Raw genomic sequence first — 22,393 nt, 5'->3', positions numbered from 1 at the left:
TGCAGGTAATCCTAATTCACAGGACCAGCAATGGGTCGCATAAAGCCTAACAGCGCCCACAAAGCCTGCTGCAACACCTCCTGGCCCCGTGTCACTATTAAAATATAATACACAACATTTCAATTCAAGAAATCACGGTCTCGTGAACCCAACATTAAAATAAGTGTAACATACCTGCGTATGGTAACTCGCGCCGCCCAGTGCACTTGATGACGTGCTAATTATGGCCTCACATTGACAAATATTTGTTCAACGTGTCTAAAGTACTCCCCAGCCACACACTGTAAATCAAATAAATCTCAAATTACCCTCCCTCACAAAACTTTCATAATGAGACTGCCACCAGTAGCTTTTACCTCCTGGACATAAACACGGCGCACCAGAAATGACGTCACTCCCAGGACCCAGAAAGACGCGCTTAGTGAGATGTCAACCTCATCTCCTTTTATATCCATTGAACGTGCCGTATCCACCCCTAATCACTATAATAATTGATTGCATCACCACAATCATGTACATGTGATTTTTTTTTTATTTTTAATACATTTGCAAAGATTTCAAACAAACTTCTTTCATGTTGTAATTATGGGGTATTGTCTGTAGAATTTTTTGGAAAATAATGAATTTAATCCATTTTGGGATAAGGCTGTAACATAACAAAATGTGGAAAAATTGAAGCGCTGTGAATACTTTCCAGATGCACTGTATATGGACATAGCTATTATAATTATCTTGCATTCGATAAAGAACATGAGTGGAGCTTAAGAAGGAAATAATAACTTTGTGATTATGGGAAAAAAAACACTGTCGATCTGATTACTGATAAACACGTGACAGTGAAAGAGAAACTATACAGAACAGTACATTACCTAACCACAGAAATGAAAACAATCCTGTTTACACTGAACACACCCTGAATGGTTATATACACACACTAAACCTTCAGTGAACAAACAGCTTTTTAGAAATCATGCCTAATGCCTTTAAGACTGAGCAAGTAAAAATGACTGTGGCAAGGAATAAACTTAATTAGATATTTAGTGGAGAGGGGAAAACCTTGAGAGGAACCAGACACTGGGAGCAGTGTTCCCTCTAACTGTTCGTTGAATGTGAGATGAAGTGTTTGATTACTCAAATTGAAGCAGATAATTATCAGATGAGAAGACTATACAGTATAACAGGCATTGAATCACTTTATCTCAACCATTCTGTAAGTGCATTTTAGGTCAGTCTTCTGCATCTATAAAGCTGTCATATGACCAATTTGCTGAAGTAGCCTGATATGAAAATAATGTAAAGGGATTTGCTTTTCACTTAAGAATGATTATTTGTCTGAATTATAAATCATCCTCCTCTTACTGAATTTCCCACCTTAAAGCTGTAATGAATAAGAAATTGGTGCCTGTGTACTCAAAACACATTTACTGTATTTACACTGTTACTGCTTTAATATAGATAAAATACGTAATAAGAAATGTATATGTGATATCATTTAAAAAAAATGTAAGACTCTTTCAGATTTTTGATTTCGATTTAATATATATATATATATATATATATATATATATATATATATATATATATATATATATATATATATATTATGAATACAATTTGATGGCTAATACCAAGTTACCACCATTGTATTTGCTATAGTACAGTATTCTGGGAGGAATTATAAGGTTCATATTTGTAAACTTTGGAATGTAAATGAGGCAGATTCAGCATGGTAAATCACAATGGAAAAATTTCCAAAAGGGATCAATAAAGCAAAAAGGTAAAAAACTGCATCCTGATGTTATGCACACTCACTAAAATCTAATTTAAGTATTCAGGTTTTACGTAAGACACGTTTGGTTGGGAGGAACTTAGTTCACCTTGTAAACTAAACCAGTTATTCCAGTTATTCCATCAAAGCTGACTGTAATTCAGACAGACAGTCACTCTTCACAGACTGCTGGTGCGTATGAATATTTATATATATGTTTTATAGCAAATTCGTGTTTCTTAAAATATTTTGACAGGGCTTAATGTAGCAACAGTAGCAACATAGCAATAGTTTTTATAACAAATATATGGAAGACAGTGTTTAAAATAAACATTATGATGATTATTATTATTATTGTAGGCATATAACTGGAGATTTAACATTTTCTGTGAGGTGGACACATTCAGTCCAGCATTTGTCATGAATACCAGGTAAGTTGAATGTCATGTAAACACTTTTACATTTACATGTAGTCATTTAACGTTTTTTTCAAAGCGACTTGCAAATGAGAAACATAAGAACTTCACTAAGAATACTGTCAAAAGTATTGATTCTTTGAGAATCGAACTATACCAAAAATGCTGTGTGTTTTGATCTTTAGATTCAGAAGAAATGGCTCATTCTAATTATCTTTTCAGGAATCAAACTAACCCAGAAGCGCCATTTGTTTTGGGCTGTAGATTCAGAAGAACAGGCTCCATAGAAAAATTATTTCAGTAATCTGACTATACCGGAAGAGCTGTATATTTTAAGCTTTAGATTCAAAAGAACCGGCTCATGAGAATGATTCTTTCGGGAATAGAACTAGTGTTGTCAAAAATACTGGTACCCCGGTACCAAGTTGGTACTCAGACAAAAACATTTTTACGATACCAGAATTTCTGATGGTACCAGAGTACCGGGTCTACCCGGTACCCATGCAGAGTCGGGAACTTTTGAACGCTCACAACAAGCAAAAGATGACAACAAGCACAACTGCTGCGGAGTCTCAACTGAATCTTGTCGAAATGAAAAGTGGAAAAAGCCAGGTTTGGAAATTCTTTGGATTTGAGGCTGATGAAAAGGAAACATCATAGATCAGCAAATTTGTAAAGGCTGCTTTCACAATTTTCTGACGAAAGGAGGAAACACATCAAACTTAATAAAGACTGACACCCGGATTAATTCAAGCAAATAAAGCAGGTTAGTTTAAAAGCATATTATAATTTGCATTAGGGCTGAAACGATTAGTCGACATTATCGACAGCGTCGAAAATAAAAAGAGTACGAGATAAATTTTCATTGTCGAATAGTCGTTTGATCTCATTTAACGTAAAATTGTAATGACGCGCGAGAGCAGCACTGCAGTTCACGCCTGACGGAGGAGAATAATTACACAGATTACAGTCCAGATGCACTCTAAACTTTCACAGCTTCATTTTATGTAGATCCCAAAGTATTAGGGAATTATTAAAAAAAAATAATAATAAATTCAGAAGAAGTCTCGTTTTGGAATAAGCGGAGGCGAAGCTCTATAAAGAAACATCCCAGCGTTACAAATGCAGTTATATTTAATGTGTTATAGCTTTACTAAAGTTCGAATAATACAGAAGCAGGTCATGTTAATAACTATAAACTCAGAAACTGGCATTTCTCTGTGTGGTCGGTGCCTCTTCTACGAGTTGCGCGAATGTCCCGATCTAAGGGGGAGAGATTGAAACTTCACCCGGCTGAGAGAGACTACGCCTCGGGGACGCTCACCCCTCGAGTGCGGACGCTTAATGCAGCTCGATTAGAACGTGATTGCTCGCGACTTATTTAATCACAATAAATGTCACTGTGCATTTCTTATTGTGAAGAAAAATGGCAATATGCAGCTTTATTAATACGAGAGCACTTTGCACATTAGTTTGGAAATAATTTTTCATTCATTCTATTGTAAGCTTGTTTATTTAGGATTTAGAACTTGGTAAAAACTTAAATTAAAAGTTGCAAAAGTTGAAGCAAATATTATATAAGTGTTCAAAAATCTTATATAAGTGTTTTGTTATGATTCAAAAATAATATATTTAAATTAAAGTGTTGCTCAATGGCATATTTTTGTTCTTAGTTCTGCTGCTAATGTTTTGTAGACTTTGTTATTAAAACAGTGTTGTTTAGTAACCTGTTTTTGTGTTTTGCTTTGGTACCGAAAATGGTATCGAGTACCGTGAAATTTCACTGGTATTGGTACCGACTACAGAAATTTTGGTACCGTGACAATACTAAATAGAACAATACCTATATAACTATCACCCACATCTGCCCACATCTCCCTATCCACTACCTGACACAGTCGGTCTCCCTAATGTTTTCCCTAGGACTTTTATTTTGAAGTTTTCTCCCGGACTACATCTCCCATAGTGCACTGCCCTCATCACTTACAGCTGTTTCTTATCCTCCTCACCTGTCCTCAGTTCCATCATCAGTCATTGTTTTTATAAATACCCTCCTGTTTTGTTCAGTCCTTGTAGTGTTACTATACTTAGCTTTATAGTTTTGTTCCACTCCAGCGTCTCTTCCTCTCCAAGTACTTTTTTTTTTTGTCTTTGCAAATGGTTCCAAGAGCCACTCTGTCATGTTTGTTGACATGTTATCTCAAATAAATTGAATTTGTGAATTAATTTGAACTTTTTTTGGCACCATATATAAAACCATATATGAATTATAAACGGTATAATTCCAAATAGAGGATAAAAAAAAAACTATGTAATGTATGTAAATGTAATGTTGTTATAATGTAATGGGTTTTAGTTTAACCACTTTTTTGTCAGTACCACTGGATAGCGGGGTCAATTATAACATGGGATAACATGACCGTCAATGCATGTAACAGGTAAATGTGGACAAGGAGGAGGCATGAACCGGCTGAACAGTCAACATAAATTTAACTATATAAATGAACTTAAAACAACATAAGCTAACACAGACACACATGCAGCCTGCCCACGTGCGTCTCTCTCTCAAACGCTCCCCTTTATCTTGCTCTCCCTCTTATCAGCTGATTCAGCGCCGGCCGTGCACATCACGGACTGGCCACACCCTCTTTCTCATCACACTCCTCCCTCGCCCGATTCAGGCTGGGAATTAGCAAGAATTAATCAATAGATAAAGTAACTTAGTATGGGATAGTTTTCTCTTTGATTTTTTTTTATAAATGTTTAAGACTTATGGGTAAACTTGTGAACAGCTTCAAACAGTTGATGAGTACTTGAAAAATGTTTCCCAGTTAGTTTGTTTAATGTGAGACCAAATATTCTCTATATGGTCAAATCTGGACACTGACTAGACCAAAAACTTCTCAAGCCACTTCTTGGTGGTCTTTGCACTTTAGGCAGGAGCAATGAAAACATCTTTTTAATTGTGTGAAGCAAGCCTTTCTGCAATATTCTCCTGTACTCCAAAGCATTAATTGATTTTTCACAATGAAGCAGCTCACCAGTACCAGCAGATGAAAAGGCTCCGTACACCATGACCTTTACCTTCATACTTAACTGTGGTAGAGATGCATTCTCTATTGTGTTTATCACCACAACTTCAAAGACACTTTTCTGGAGAATCACTATGCAACTCATATCATGAACCTCTCTGAATCAAACATTCCATATTCTACCTGACACTTTATTCTGTCTTTTATGTTTTTTTCTGAGACAGCAATGGCTTTTCAACTCAAAGAGAAATAGGGATTATCTTTGTCTTTAAGGTCTTCAGAATAGCTACAGTTGGCCTGACTTTCCCTGAATTTCCTTGTTTCCCGCTTTTCCCCCAACAGTTCACTGCAGCAAAAGTTAACTAGCAAATTGTGGCGAAGAAGGTCTCAGGATTGCATTTGTTTAATTTTTGCTAATTTCCTGACCAATGATTTGTTGTGGAGACCATTTGGGCATCTCAAACATTGAAAGCGTATGTTCTTCTTGACATAAAATTTTGTTCTGAAAACAAAATCTAAAACAAGAAAATGTAGGCATACACCAACCAATACAAAGTGACATAAGGCAGAGGGATCACTCCTGAGAGTCCCTTCTCACTCTGAATACTATACCATCATGCCAATTCCATTGGCAGATGAAGTTTGCCGTGGGGACTTGGATTCAGAGCGCAGCATATTTTCAGAATTTTTCTACCAGCACATGCTCACAGTTCTCCTACACTCCCTTCCAGTGTCTTTGCCTGCAGATTGTGGTAGTGATGATCCTATTCAGCGGTTATCTAATTTTGCAGTTACATAGATGACAGCCATTTGCAATGTCTCTGAGGGTGAGGCTGAGGATGTAGCTGCTTGCCTCTCGTTAAGAGGCAGACGAGCACATTTCTTAATCCGATGCTGAGCAGGTATGCATTCTCATAGATGAGCGAGAAGCTGGTTTAGCCTGGTCGTCACCATGCGAAACAAAGCACTCTTGACTCAATGAATGGGATCTAAACATTGGGTGGCAACTGACCACTTTGCAGTGGCTGGTCCCATTTTTTCCTTGAGGTGCATTTCGAGCTCTTCAGAAATGGGGTGCACATCTACTTGCACCTGCATTTCTGGAACCACCACCTTTTTCAGCTTCCTCAGCTTTGGAAGTGTCATGAAACAATCGTGACCCATTCGGCGCTCTTATCTAAGCCTCTAGACTAATCACTCCCCCAGGCAATCGTTGGCTATGTTTAGCTCATTTGAGCCTTTACACTATTAGTGCTGTGCACAAATGTGTTACACGCTTTGAGAAATCTGTTACAAACCCACTCTCTTTACTAAATAGCTTCTGCCAGATAAGCGGCAGCTATCTATGCACTAACCTCTGCGCCCACTTGTTCATTACATGTGCATCTAGGCATCTCCGAGTAGTTTCTCGAAATGGTAGCAAATGGTTACACACTTCAGTTCGTGATGCGGCCATCTTTAACAGCAATCTTTCCTCTATGGTTTCGGTGTAGGACATGCCCATTCTGCACTCCGAGGTACAAAATCTCCTCGCAGGAGACGCAATAGAGATCATTCTCCCATGCATTGCACAGAGATGTTTTTACAGCTGATATTATCTAGTTCAAAACTAAGAAAGCCAGCAGCATTTGGCCGATTTTAGATTTGCAACTTTTCAAATGGGCCCTCATCTGGTTTCTATTCAGAACGATCACCCAGAAACAAATTCTCTCTTGTTTGCACTCCCATGAACCTAAAATAGGCATACATTCATGTACGGATTTCCCCTCATCATATGCTATTCTTGATAATTTGCTTTCGAGGGGATTTCTTATCAGTTCAAGGTCCTCCTTTTTGGGTTGTCTCTGGTGCTTTACACATTCTACAGATGTGTTGATGTGGCGCTCGCACCCTCAAAATGATGGGTGTTTGCTAGAATCAGCCCATCATCCACGTAGTTTAAGGTGCCGTCACAGGTGCAAATATCACAGAGACTTACTGCTCGCTCACAGCAACTAGCAGTGCAGAATATCTTCTTGGGAATGGAGATTGATTCTGTCACAATGAGATTGTGTTTGTCAGACGAACATATCTTTTCCATAGTCGTGCTTTTATAGCCTCAAGTTAGGGAGTACAGTCTGATGTCCTGATCAGGTGTTGTTATACTGCCGGGCCTACTTTGCATGAGATCACTTCAGTACTGGACCAAGTAATTAGATGCAAGTTTGTCATTACAGAGGAATCCAATACAGGCTGGCGAGCCTTGTGCGACGGTTGTCCTGTATTCGGCACCGGGACAGGCATGATGATAACATGATATATAAATTGCTGGAATTACTGTCTGTATTTCTGGCTCTGAAATAAATAATCTCTAGAACAAGCATGTGTTGGTCTAGATGGACAACACATCAGTAGTTGTGTACATAAATCACCAAGGTGGAGTTCAGTCATGTCATATGCTGAATTTGATGCACTGCCTCCTGTTGTGATGCCTTAAGTCAATTAGTGCACATTCTCGGTCGCATGAACGGCAAAGCAGATGCTCTCTAACATCAGGGATTTCTCCAGGGGGAATGGAGACTTTATCCACAATATTTTCACAAGATATGGGAGATGTTTGGGAGAGTGGAAGTTGATCTTTTTGCATTTCAGGAGACCACTCACTGAATCAGGTTCAGTTGGGAATGGATGCTCTGGCTCACAAATGGCCGGCGGGAAAACACAAGTATACATTTCCCTCTATCTGCGTACTACATCAGATGTTGAAATGTGCAAGATCAAGCAGGATCAGGAAAACAGTGGGCCAGTTTGGTGTGACCAAATGCAATCAAGCCTGTTTCTGGAGCTGATGCGGCTTTTGCAAGCTCCACCTTGGAGGGATCTCCTCTTCCAGGCACAGGACACAATGTGGCATCCGCAGCCGGAGCAGTGAGACCTACACGTTGGTTGCTGAACGGCACCTGTGAGATTTAGATGGTCTGTTTAGATGGGTTTTCATCGACTGGTGCTCATCTCACAATGAGGTCGCAATGCATTGTGCTGTAAATACAGTGCTTCACTTTCTTCAGGAGTGATTGGATGCCAGTTTAACCCCCTCCACATTCAAAATGTATGTTGCCACTATCACAGTGCTCCTATAGGCAGTCTTTCAGTGGGAAAGCATGGCCTTGTCATTAAATTCTTATGTGGTGGGAGATAGCTGAAGCCCTCCCGACCACCCACCATGCCAAGTTGGGACCTGCACATGGTCCTTTCTGAAGGCACTCTCAGGCTTTCCGTTTGAGCCTATAGATTCTGTGAGCTTGCAAACATTCTCTTTTAAAGACTGCTTTGCTCCTTGACTGTCTTCTGTTAAGTGTATAGGGGATTTACATGATCTGTTTGTGGATAGCTCCTGTTTGGAGTTTAGCCCAGGCTTTTACAAAGCTGTTCATAAGCTTTAGATCTACCCCATTCAGGGCACATATCATACCTTACAAGCTTTTACTCCTCCCCCTTTTCAGTCTGAGGAGGAATGTTTATCACACATTCTTTTCCCTGGTGCAAGTGTTGTATGTTTATTGCTGGTCCATTTAGGCTAACTGGGCAGCATTTTGTATGCTTTGGTGGCCGTTCTAAAGGCATGGCAGTCTCCAACCAGAAGCTTTTTCACACTATTGCATTAGCCTACAACTCATTAGGCCTACAGTGACCAATTAGGGTTAGAGCTCACACCACCAAACGAATGGCTTCCTCGTGGGTGCGGGGTGACTGGTGTGACCTTTTCGGACATCTGCCTGGTGGCAGTATTGGCCGCCTCCTAGCACTTTTGCTAGCTTTTATAATCTGAAAGTTCACTCTGTCTCTTCCCAGGTGCTTTCTGAGAAGGGTAACTGAGCTTCACTGTTTAAAAAGGCTTTGCTCTAATTTTTCATCATTCTTCATTAACACCATCCTTTTGAGCTAGCGTGCCTGCTGCACTATTCTTTTACCCAAAAATTTTGCCTAAATCATTATTAGCATGAGCTTATTATGTAACATTGAAGTGCCTTGAAAGGGAATCGTCTATGTTACTATTGTAACCCCGAGCGAGTTTATACTAAATCTGGCCATGATACTAATTAAAGCTGAAAAGGTTTGATATTGTCTAAACTCTTCAGTCAAATGTCCTTAGGTATGATCAATTTAGAGCTCCTTCTATACTTGCACTTTGGGCTTGAAGTATGGGGTGGAGCTCCGAACTTCTTCTGCCAATGGAATTGGTGTGATGGTATTGTATTTAGAGTGAGATCAGGCTCTCCGGAATGATTTTAGCATCAGCTTATTATCAGCCCTCTCGGGGAACCAGCAGGCAAAACATAGACGCTTTCATTCTTTAATTCTTGGCAAAAATAAACAAAACAGTTCCGCTCATGTTATGGCAGGAGCATTTGCTCTGTAAAGATGTTAGCCAGTCATAACACAGTGGGTGTGTATTTAAAAATTTTAAAGGGGCAGTAGCGCAGACACCGAGCATTTCAGACAGAGGGCCAGAGACGGGGTGGAAAAATATCTACCTATGCAGCTTCACTCTCACTTGCTCATTGCTATTTATATTTATTTTATTTGCATTTTATTCCAGTAACTTTATATATAGATTTATCTAGTCCTAAATACTTGATATATAAATATTCTACGAAATATTTACTTAAATTTATATTTTACAGATATCCCCAGCTACCACCACGCAAACCAATTCTTATTAATCGAGGCCCACCAATCCAATACCGTCTATGTACAGAGAGAAAAGTACTGGATGATAATGGAAAAGTCAGAAAATGGACATATGGAAAAAGAGACACCAGTAAACAAAACAAAATTGTACTACTGGTGGGTGAGACTGGTGTTGGCAAGACCACTCTCATCAATACCATGGTCAACTATTTACTTGGGGTGAAATTTGATGATGAATTGTGGAATGAAATCACAGAAGAAGAAGCCAGAGATCAATCGCAATCTCAAACAGCTGAAATCACCATGTATGAGGTCTTTGCAATGAATAGTCCAGTATCTCTCACCATTATTGATACTCCAGGTTACGGAGACACCAGGGGATTGGAAAAAGATTTGGAGATCGCTGAAAATTTATGTACTCTTTTTCAGAGCAATGACGGAGTGCGTGAGGTCGATGCCATTTGTTTGGTGACTCAAGCGTCTAAGAATCGCCTCTCGGACAGACAACATTACATTATCAGTTCAATTCTCTCCTTGTTTGGAAAAGACATAGTGAACAACATTGTGTTTTTCATCACACACTCAGATGGTCTGCCACCCAAAAATGTCATCGGTGCAATCGACAAAGCTAAAATTCCCTGCAGAAGAGAATGCAGCGGGAAACCAGTTTATTTCTTATTCAACAACCGCCAGGCTGATGGCCGTGAAAAACGTTTCCTTCCTTCTCAAAGAAAGGCTTGGGAAGAGAGCATGGAGGGCATGGAACAATTCCTACAAACTCTTAAAGAAATTAACAGAAGAAGTTTAGAATTGACTTCAGACGTGTTGAGAGAGCGCATTCAGCTGGAGGCGACAATTTCCTGCTTGCGGATGCGTGTTCAAGAGAAGGAGCTGAAAAAGTCTGAAAAAATTCAGATTCAGCAGGTAATGAGAGAAAACAAAGAAAAAATTGAAATGAGTAAAAACTTCACCATTAGAGTGCAAAAAACAGTCAAAGAAAAGGTCCTCATTGAGAGTGCATCATGGAAAAACAGAAAGGCAACCACCTGCTCTGTTTGTGAAGAGAATTGCCATGAATATGACTGCTGGTGGGTTTCTAATCCTAGCCGTTGTGAAGTCATGAAAAACGGCTTCTGCACCGTGTGCACAGGGAAGTGCCACCACAGCAAACATGTCAAAGAGAACAGGAAATACATCATCAGAACCACAAGCCTCATCATGGAATATGACAATATAAAAAATGAATACAAAAAGGCACAAGAACAATATGTGACATTTTTGACTATAATGGAAAATCTTGACAAACACCTGAAGGAGATTGAAAAGCAAAAGTCAGACCTGCTGTTCGAGGCCTTCATGGGCATTCAGCATCTGTCTAAGATTGCACTGAAACCAGACTCTGCTTTCACTCTTCAGTATCTCGACTTTTTCATTCCCAGACTGAAGGAGGTTGGGAAAGAGCACTGGGTACGGGAACTGGAAGATCTGAGGAAAACTGCTGTAGCTGAGGAAGCAAATAAGGATGCTTTGAGTTATCTTAAAGCAGGTCTGGCAAAACTGGATTTGTTGTTTAGTGGGAAATGAATGAATGCAGGGAATGAGCTTGGAGAAAAAAAAGAGGACAACAGTAATGAAATAATGAGAATAAGTGCAGGTGTCATTGTGTAAACATTTAACACAAGGCAGTGAGCAATTTAAATCTGTCATTTGAAGAAAAATAGTTACTTTTGTGATGGGTAATAATTAAAAAAAATGATAAAATTAAGTGTCAATGCATTTAGGTTTATGTGTAATGGAGTATATTATTATCTATGTGTAATGTGCATTGTCTTTTATCTTGCTTCCTCGCACTACAGGATATATTTTCATGACGCACTAGGCAGGACATTCCAGAATTGGAGGACATTTTCTGTCCCAACTAGGGCTGGGCGATATGGCAAAATATATTATCACGATATTTTTTCCATATTGATCGATATTTGTTACGATATATAATTTAATAATGCTGCCCGTTTGAAAAGTATACTAATAATGATGCCTGAAGAAACCAGAAGGTTCAATAGTTGAACTATATAGTTTATTAACATAAATAAATAACAATGCAAACATTTAACTGTGCAAACATGGATTGGTTGAGAATATATTTTGTTATAAAAGAATATTGATAAACTTTAAATCTAAATGTTAACATTTTACTTTTAGCAAACATGCTTTATCTGCCTTGACAAAACAGTGCAAGTTAGCTTGCCTTGTAACTGATTATAAAATATCAAACTAAAAGCTGTGACTACAGTACTATCACATCAAATTTCTTTGGCAGGGCAGCAAACATTTCAAAATGTTTGCAGAGGTACAACCAAGACAACAAATGTAAACAAGTGAACCACAAAGTCCCTGGCAGATTTAAGTACTTAACTGTCAGATAAATAAAATATTAATTGTGTACTGGTTTTAAATATCTCAAATGTTTTAGAGGTAGCAATCTGAGTAAAAAGTGCAAAATGTAAACATTGTAAACCAGTCACTATGCTACACCTTTTAGGTAGTGCTCGTCATATGTAACCCTAATTACCCTATTATAGGTTTTTTGCCAGAAAGACTAGTCTGTCCACAGCATCTGGTTTTAAAGATTCCCTGTGGCAGGTCACAATATTGCGGACACGATTGATTGTTGTTTAGGTACAGCCCCGCTTGCGCTGCTAACAACAGAAGAACCACTAACGTTAGCATGTTGGGCAAAACTTGTGGACGGAGTAACATTAACATGGGCCCGCATTTTCATACTCTCGGTGTGGTCGCTGGGATGGTACCTTTTCAGGTGACCGAAAAGGTTTGTTGTGTTTCCTGTCTTAGTTATCACCGACCGACGGTATATTTTGCAGACCGTCTTTATTTGCGCGTCGTCGCTTTTCAGATATCCAAACCACTTCCATATAATTGACGTCTTGTTACCTTTTTTGTCAACAATTTCCTCAGCTTTGGAAGATAGTTTGAGTTCGTCGTTTCCACTCATTTTTTCTTTACACTCACTTTCTTCACTGCCGGTAGCTCAAACAGTGCTCTGCTAGCAAATGGGCGTGTACTTAGACGCACAAGCCAAAATCTGCGTTCTGACTGGCTGTTGTCCGTTTATTTCTGCTTTGTAATAGGCTGTTAGGTCTATCCATATCGAGTAAACATGTCAAAAGTTTATCATCGTAGTCTAAATAAATATAATCGCAATGCCATATTGAGATCGTTTTATCGCCCAGCCCTAGTCCCAACCATACATTTTCAAAGAAAATATGCTCAAAATGCTCTGAATTCTGAAAAATGTACTTTTTGTGTACCATGAAATTGTCTTAATTCAAAAACATACACTATATTATAAAAAAAAAAACTGTTTGAAAAAATCAATTGAACTTCAAGCATACCACCTTAAATGGCTATTTTCTCTTGTCCAATCTTGTTAATGATAAAATTACATGTAAAATATAATATATAAAAATATATTATTATAATCTTTCTATTTTGTTTGATGTTGTTGATGTGTCTTTAAATTGGTAAATCATGTATTAATTATTTTATTATAAATAATAAAAGTTTTCCTTAAATTGTTTCGTCTTGCACTCAATCTTGTTAACAAAGCCTGTCTAGCCAGTAAAGGAAGTATAAAAACAATAGGTCAATTGACAGACAGGAAATGACATCATCAAGACATTAAACAACAGCATGGCCAGCCCTCTTGTATTTTCAAAATGTTATAATCTTTTCAGTATTGTTTTCCTTCGTCCATCTTACAACTCAACCATGTGACTACTATTATTAGTATAAAAAGGTATTTAGTTTTTATTTCATAAATATGACAATCATGATCCTAACAGTGGCATTTCTTTCCTAAAAAATGTATAATATTAGCTTAAATGTGCAACCCTGTTATCATCTTTTAAGGAACTGTTAAAATGGGGCAATCAATAAAGATATTTAAATGAGATGTTTTATAAATATATTATTTTTATTATCAATATTATACCTGTATTAATGCTCAGTCCAGTTTTGAAAGGTAATAGAGCAGCTGGTAGGAACTCAATGAGGGGCAGATTCACTAAACTGTTGCAACACTTTTGTATGTGGTATTTCAGCATAAAAACCTGCATCTTATTCACTAACCACCCACAATAACATTAAGGGGGCACAATCAGCACTGAAAATGTGCAGCACCTTCAATATTTACATTGTAAATTAAGTTACTGTTATTCTTTTCAATGCAAACACACTAAAACCGCCAGTCAAAGTAATGCCTCCAGTTAGGCCTGGACCAGGGACTTCAAGTTGAGGACAGTTTTAGTTTATGACAAGAAAGATTATTGAGGAATATGTTTAGTTAAATAAAAAAAATACATATAGTAATCAGATATTAGTACACACTTTAAATTGTGAGGGCTACTATTGTAAGCTATAAAAATGACTTGGCCACAACATCTGCATTTCAGCAAGATCTTTTTTTTTATTTTGATTAGATTATATATTGTTTTATGCTTTGCAAAACTGTAAAGACGACCAGCAAAAGTAATGTATAGACACAACCTGGTTACTCTTTACACTGCGTTCAACTTTATCATGTAATTTTACTTAAAATAATCCAAAATATGTTTTCAAGTCAAGTCAATTTTATTTGTAAAACACTTTTCACAACACACTTAATTTCAAAGCAGCTTTAAATAAAATCATACATTAACAGAAAATGTACATATAATATAATATCTATAAAATCTTAGTCATTTTAAAGGTGAAGTGTGTACTTTCTGTGCTACTAGTGGCACCAAATGGAATTACAAAAATACATTTTCAAACAACCTTAGCCAACACCCTAAGACTAAACACGCCCTTTCGCACTGATTGCAGCACACCACGTTTGTAGTAAAATTTGGTTAATGTTGATGTACATGGTATGGATTAAAGTGCAGTGTTCCTCCATCATTATGTAGGGAAATTTATAATGGAATTAGCTGAGTTCAACAACCATTATAAGAAAATTAAATGTCAAATAATTAGATAATTTGTCTGAATAAAATTCTCCACCATTAAAATTGTAACACAAAGTCTCGTATCTGCTCACAATTCTCAAAAATCTATTTCTAAGGAATTAGCTTTAATAATGGAATTATGATTAATTCACTTATTGGAGTTACATTATTCTCATGGCTTATTGATATTAATATCACCCATATTTTAGGTATAGCTTCAGGGCCGGATCTTATGTGACAAGATTATTTATCAAAATATACCAGTCAAATTATCCTGAATACAAACAAGACTTTATTGCAAATCTAAACATAAAAATGTATCTAACACATACAACATGAAACAGGTTGGTGAGTAAACTGAACAGAGTGACTTGATGAAGGAAATTATCTATACAGAGAAAATAATCATTATGGAGTCTGTAGACAATGCCTTAAGAACCATTGATACTTCTTTGGGTATTCCAACTACAAATCGATTTAGACTCAAAGTATTTAAATAATACACCAGCACTTTCAGCAAAAGTCTGGAGATGAAATGTCATGGCATTTCCTTGCATTGCTTGATTCTTTGGCTCTTTGTAGAAAGTTTGGGTGGTTCCGTCAATGTTTTTGGACTTCTGTTAAGATCAGGGATGGTTTGATGTCTGTTGCATCGAAGGATGATGAGGCAGCATCCTATGTGTGTGTCATAGAGCTTCCTCTAAGCTTTACTCTGAACCTTCTTGGACTTCTTCATGGTACAGAACTTGAGGGGCAAGAGGCTGCAAGTCAGGAGGACAAGAGCGCAGAAAAAAGTGAAGAATGGAGAAGAAAGCCGAAGAAAAGGAAAGAGGGGCCATTCCTGCTTGGTACGAGAGTTTTTGCGTTGAGATTGGCCACACCCCAAAGGTGTCCTGAGCCAATCAGAAGTGCCTTTTCGGAGACACGTGGTCTTTCTGATTGGTGATTTATAAGCCTTTTTCTGTGAAAACTCCGGTTTCCCACTCAGAATAGGGCAATGTTTAATCATAAACTTTTATATCTTGAAAACAGTCCAAGGGACATGATATTTTTTAACATCAACATACTAAATATGACTGATTACCAATCATAATGGTTAATTAACTGGTTTTACAACATGGATAATACATTACATGTTATGAGATAGTCAAGTCAATTTAATTTGTGTAGCGCATTTTGTGACACATCGTTTCAAAGCAGCTTTACAGAAGATCAGGCATTATCAGATAATAAAACTGTAATGTCTATAATGTCGACGAATCATAGTTGTATAATTACATAAAATACGATTGTTAATAGTGTTTAAAAATAAGTAATTCAATATTAATTGTATTAGTAACCCCAGTGAGCAAACTCCATAAGACGTTGGTTAATGGGAGAAAAATAAACTTGGGAGAAACCAGACTTACTGTGGGGGCCAGTTCCCCTCTGACTAACCCCACCCTAACCCTAAACCAGACTCACTGTGGGGGCCAGTTCCCCTCTGACTAACCCCACCCTAACCCTAAACCAGACTTACTGTGTGGGCCAGTTCCCCTCTGACTAACCCCACCCTAACCCTAAACCAGACTCACTGTGGGTTAAAATGTGTTTTAAGTTGGCAGAAATATTGGTGTTCAGGATGATCAGTTGTGTCTGCTCCTTTGTTGGGAGCATTCCTGAAAAGTAATAAACTTGTTTTCTCTTTAAATTAAGTTTATTTTGCTTAGCCCATTGACAGAATTTTTTTCTTGTTTTGAGTCTAAAGTTCACTAAATTTAGTCAGATTTATCTTAAAACAAGACTTAATATCTTATCCCATTTTGCTTGACAAGTAAATAAATCATGTTTTAAGAAAGTTTAGCTAATTTGACAGGAAAACAAGACAAAAATACTTGTCTAGAAAATAAATTTTTGCAGTGTAGGTTAGGTTAGGGTTAGGTTAGGGTTAGGTATAGAGGTAAAAACGACTTCCACCCTCATTATGTCCACCCTCATTTGCATATCGAATCTGATTGGCTGGATTGTTTCACAGATAAATCTTTAGGACGGTCGGTCCGATTTTGCCAAGCTTGGTGTCATCGAATTCAGAGTTCCGTCTGCTTTCATGTGACGAGGAGAGATGAACAGAAAAAGAGAGCAATGGAATGTAGCACTTAAAAAGGATAACAGTCATTTGCATGTAGGTTTTGAGTGGTTTAAAAAAGTCACTTGCAGGTCTTTAAGATTTGCATGAATACAACTGTGGTAATGAACGCATTTTTCACAAGAACGCTGAAATGTTTTTGTAGGAATTGTTGGGTGGGATAAACTCAATCCTTTATTATTATTATCATTTCATGAAACTTACCGGGCCATGTTTGTGAGGAGGAGATTATTTTGTTGCGAGCAGAGCAGACTTGAGTCCAGTAAATATTCAAGAAATTGTTCCAAAAACAAATGCATCAGAAAATAACCAAAGGACTTGAAAACTTTTAAGAATACAAACCGCATGGAATCTTGCCACAATAATTAGATGACACACTTGTTAGGGGCATTTTGCACTTTGAAATGAAATCTGCGAAATCCAATGAAGCCCCTTCGCGGTTCAATCGCTGAGTCATCGATTACAATAACAATCCATCAATTCAGATTTTCTTAAAGATAACTTGACATTGCAACTCTCAATGTGTCCAACTTAAAAAACAATGGGTGATAGGGCATTCTCCTCAGTCGCCCCAAAGTTATGGAACTCCTTGCCTTCCGAAATCAGATCTGCACCATCCTTGAAAAGTTTTAAAACATCACTTAAAACTCATTATTTTACGGAAGCATTTGGGTAAAGGTAATATTGGTGGTTGTCAATGAGATGTATCTTATGGTCTTAATCTGTCTTGATATTTATTTATAATTTGTTTTTAGGTTTGTAATCCTGTGTGAAATATTTTGTATTGTGTGATCATGCCTTTTTATGTGTTTTTTATATTTTTTTTTTTTTATTTATTTTTTTTTTTATTTTGCTATGTGAAGCGCTCTGAGAATTAACTTTTAAAAGCGCTATACAAAATAAAGTCATTATTATTATTATTATTAACTTGATGAAGGCGGATAACCGTTGCATTTTAGAAATGAGTTGAGCTGTCTATTTGTAAATCAGGAATCTGAAAAGTTGGATTCTAGCTACATTGGAGTCACCCATGATTATACATTTTTTCCTTAGTGTGAGGCTCCAATCAGTAGTTTTTCTAGTCGTATTAATGTGTCTCTTTGGTCTACCTGAAATTGGGGTTTTGGGCGTACCTATTGGAGTCACATCTCTAGGTCTAGTCGGGGTGCACGTTTCCCTGCATGCCTCCCGACTCTTTTCCTCATCCAGGGTAATCAGCTCGTTGCCACTTGAATTTGGCTGACTGGATTGTAGAAACTGAATAGGTTGAAAGGTTGAGGTCGCCCAATGAGTCATTTGACGATACCCAGGACAAATTGGCCGGTTCATTTTGAGCCTCACTTGTTTGAGGGAAAATCACATGACCTTAGGCTGCCGATTCAACACCCTTGTTGGGTGGAAAGTTCGGGACACAATGGGGGAACCACCCCTCCGTCCTCTCTCCGAAGCCATGGTTGACGGGGAGAGGAGAGAGGGTTCTTTTAAAAGTTTTTTACCCCCCCATAACCTACGTCGGCCTTCTGTCCTCTGCTCCAGGGGTGCCGCAACCCCCGCTTTTTGGGGAAAGGGTGCAGGTCCTGACTGCAGAGGAGGGAAGTCCTTATCGTATGACCTATCCCCGAACATATATGGGGAAGAATGACTTGGTATATTCAAGAGAGGAGGGGAAGTTTGGACCTCGATATGTTGAACACCATTTTTTGGCTTCACCACTGACTGTGTGGTTTGGTGTTGACCCTGATTTGTAGCTGTTCGGGTCAAAGCATCTGGTTTGGGTGGGCATTTAGCTGTCTGAGATTGTTCTGAGGTCTCTTCATTGATTTCACATGTGTTGTCGACAGGCAATTCTGCCGCAATAAGAGCCTTGGCTTGTTCGATTGTCTCTTGGCTTATTCTGTGTCCGAAGTTGCGATAAGCCCATTTTTCTGCAATCTCAAAAGCCCAGACCCAATCGTCTTGGTGCATGTGCCTCCTGAGGTCACTAATTGTCTCTTCGATTAGCGACTCATAATGCTGTTCCAGTATCAGCTGGGTAGTGTAAGACCAGTTCTTGGCTTTACCCTCCAGGAGGTCTTTAGTCTTTTGGGTGAGGGCGACTGGTCTGACCACATTCTTCAGGACCTCCGTAACTCTTTTAAAGGTCACTGGTTGGTTGTCTTTAATATTTGTGGTCACTTTACTTAAGTGGTGCACCAAGCGAATTAGCTTATAGGTCCATTTGATTGTGGTTCTGAATTCAGATGATGCTGGAGTCAGGCACGGCGCCAGGATTTCAGGTTTGGATGGGCCAGACCAATTGTGGGTGGGCCTTAAATTAAAAACATTATCCAATCACTGTTTAACCTAATAAAAGTTACTGACTAATATACTGCTATATTATCTGTACGTAGGCTATACATAATATAGATTTTAATAGCTTGATGCTCTTTAAATACTTTGTTACATTGTTAAAAAGTTTCGGTGCATATAGAGTCAGGACCGGACCTATCCATGATACGCTCTCCTTGGTTCTGACCAAAGAAGAGCTTTGGAATCTCCATTACGCATCATACCTGGGCTGCGTTTCCCGATAAAAAGAAAAAGCAGTGTTCTTTATAAAATAAGCACTTCAGAAATAGTTGAAATTGCATTTATTAGGACTCATGGGATATTATAAAAATTATCTAAACTATAATAGCCTATATTTAGACTGTAAAAGAGGTCAGGAATGTAATATTTCCCCAAAACATAGTTTAGTTCTGCTCAGTATAACATGAGGCCGAATATTTCACAATTCTTATTAATTGTTTTAAGTTTTCAACAATAGGCTACTACATTACAGATCAACAACACTGCCCGACAGTTTCAATCAATACTCGGGAACAGAACTTGTTCATTAACAATGTCATCTGTCCATTTAGTTATTTTCGTGAGATGCGCAATATTTCTGTATACATGGAGTGGGTAAAACATTATTCTGACCACTTAATTGAGTTTTTTCGTTTTGCATTAAATTGTATCTTAATTTTGATTAATGTTTTATCAACCAATTGCCTGTATTTAATAAATAAGAAGCAAATATATAGCAGACAATGTAATAAGGCGCCGGCACGATCACTTGCATTGCATGAGAACTGGAGCGTTTCCGCCACAGAGTGAAAAATAAAAATGTAATTGTGATTTTTTTAATCTCACAATTCTGACTTTTTATCTCAGAATTACGTGATATAAAGTGACAATTGCAGGTTAGCTATAAAGTCAGAATTGCGTGATATAAAGTCGCAATTGTAGCCTATGTTATTAAGTCAAAATTGCGTGATATAAAGTGCGAGAAATATAGCTTGAAATTCTGGCTTTTTTCACATAATTGCATGTTTATATATCTCGCAATTCTGACTTTATTCGCTATGTGCACAGGTGACGCGACGAACATTCGAAATCTGCGTGGTGGACGGGGGGACTTCCGGTTTAGGTTACTACCGGTATTTCCGATGTAGATGTTGTGGAAGAGTGAGTGGCAAGCTATCAGTGAGTACCCTATGTAAAATGTTAACAGTAAATAAGAAACGTCTTACATATCAGTATCAAATTGGCAACTCTAAATTACATTGTAGTGTTCCTCGATGTGCCGTTTCATCGAGGTATAATTCTGAAGTTTTCATCGTTTTCCGCATCAGCCTGAGGTACGAGCTCAGTGGCTAGTCAAGATAAGACGCGAGAACTTCACTCCTACCGATAACACCGGGTCTGCAGTCGACATTTTAAGCTAGAAGATTTCATCATAACAACCACAGGGCCTTGAAAACTTGTTCAAGGAGCTGTGCCATGTCTTTTGAGAGGAACAATTTTTGTTTACCAGCGCCAAGGACTGTATTTTTCTCTATGAGCTTCCATATACTGCTTATATATTTTGTAATTTACTATGCTGTTTGTTTTTTTGTATCTTGTGATATACCTTTCAGAAAATTGTCTGAAATATTGACAATGTTTACATTTGTCATTTATTGTCTTTTACACTGCCAGGAGGAACACAAATACATGAGTTAATTCAGACATTTATTATACAAAGACACAAGCTGTCATACTACACTCAACAATAACATGGCTCCTATAATTGTAACATTGTATAGATTTGTATTGATGAACTATGTAAATAAACATTGTGGTGCAACGTTTGACATTTTGTATGAGTTTGTAGATAACTAGTCCACATAACTGCACATAATACAGTACTCAACAGTACTTTAATGCTTCTTTGCACTTCTGGTTGGATGTCAACTGCATTTCATTGGCTCTGTACCTGTACTCTGCTAAATGACAATAACATTTAATGTAATCTAATAACTACTAACACTGAATTCATAATAACAAAAGGTACCTTGTATAGGTTTGTTGTTTATGTACATACATGTGCATTTTTAAAGAGAACTTTGATTGATTTTGAAACATTGATTTTCACACAAACACATGTTTTGTACAGTCTGATACAGTAATGCAACATTATGATTAAGGCTCTGCCAGCCACACAGGAGCACTCGACCTCATAGAGCTGAACAGGGGTGGAGTCTTCAAGGACAATCTTTTAAAAAACAAAAAAGTGTGTTATAATCAGCAGAGATCACAAACTGATCAGATATCTCAAAGTCAAAAGTGCATTTTGCATTATTTTCAAGTTAGCTACTATGAGTTAGAGAATGAGGTTACTTTAGGGTTAGTAAGAAAGTAAGTTAAACACAACACAATATAAACAGCAAAGCAACTGTCTCAACAACCAGCTTCTGGGGTTTCATATAGGAATGGTAGGTCTACTAGAACACTAATAGGGCAGGCACGTGTCATCATATTGTTACCTACTTCAAACATTTGGCTAGCTAGATAGTTGTCCAAGATGTTCAACTTGTTTAGGTAATTATACATTTGTTTGCCAGTTTAACCCATCATTGCCAAATTGAAGCCCCAGAACAGAACTGGTTGGATCAGACGAACAACTGAACTGTCTTTCATCCTACTCTGATGGTGTGAGGTTTCTCATGTTTCCTCAAAGATCTATGACAGGTAGCACGGATGCTGACTCTCCTTGTCTGTCTTTACTTGATACTGGGGATAACCAAATACTGTCAATACATGTAACTGAACAACACAAGTCATTAGTATATGGGTGATTCTTAGACTATGGGCACTTTTATGTACTTTGTAACCAAAAATGTCATTTTTTAAAAATATGACCAAAGTACAATTGATATGGATTGCAAGAGTAGATTTGTGTAATACTTTTTATATTATAATATTATAATACATTACAATTTTTATATTTAGATTATAATATTATTTTTATTTCTAAATTATACTTTTATATTAATTGATTTCATTTAGATGAATGAAAATTCAATTTTGTT

General features: G+C 37.6%; 1 protein-coding gene across 1 annotated transcript; it reads left to right on the top strand.

The window, feature by feature from the left end:
- The first annotated feature begins 1,911 nt into the window (after nt 1-1,911).
- LOC127642207 (uncharacterized) lies at nt 1,912-13,731 on the top strand. Its single transcript, XM_052124881.1, has 3 exons — nt 1,912-1,960; nt 2,129-2,199; nt 9,881-13,731. The coding sequence occupies exons 2-3, from the start codon at nt 2,189-2,191 to the stop codon at nt 11,469-11,471; spliced, it is 1,602 nt and encodes a 533-aa protein (XP_051980841.1). The 5' UTR covers nt 1,912-1,960; nt 2,129-2,188; the 3' UTR covers nt 11,472-13,731.
- The last annotated feature ends 8,662 nt before the right edge of the window (nt 13,732-22,393 follow it).

This window comes from Xyrauchen texanus, unplaced genomic scaffold, assembly GCF_025860055.1.
Source record: "Xyrauchen texanus isolate HMW12.3.18 unplaced genomic scaffold, RBS_HiC_50CHRs HiC_scaffold_51, whole genome shotgun sequence".
Classification (NCBI taxonomy): domain Eukaryota; kingdom Metazoa; phylum Chordata; class Actinopteri; order Cypriniformes; family Catostomidae; genus Xyrauchen; species Xyrauchen texanus.
This window is presented reverse-complemented; position numbering and strand designations above follow the sequence as displayed.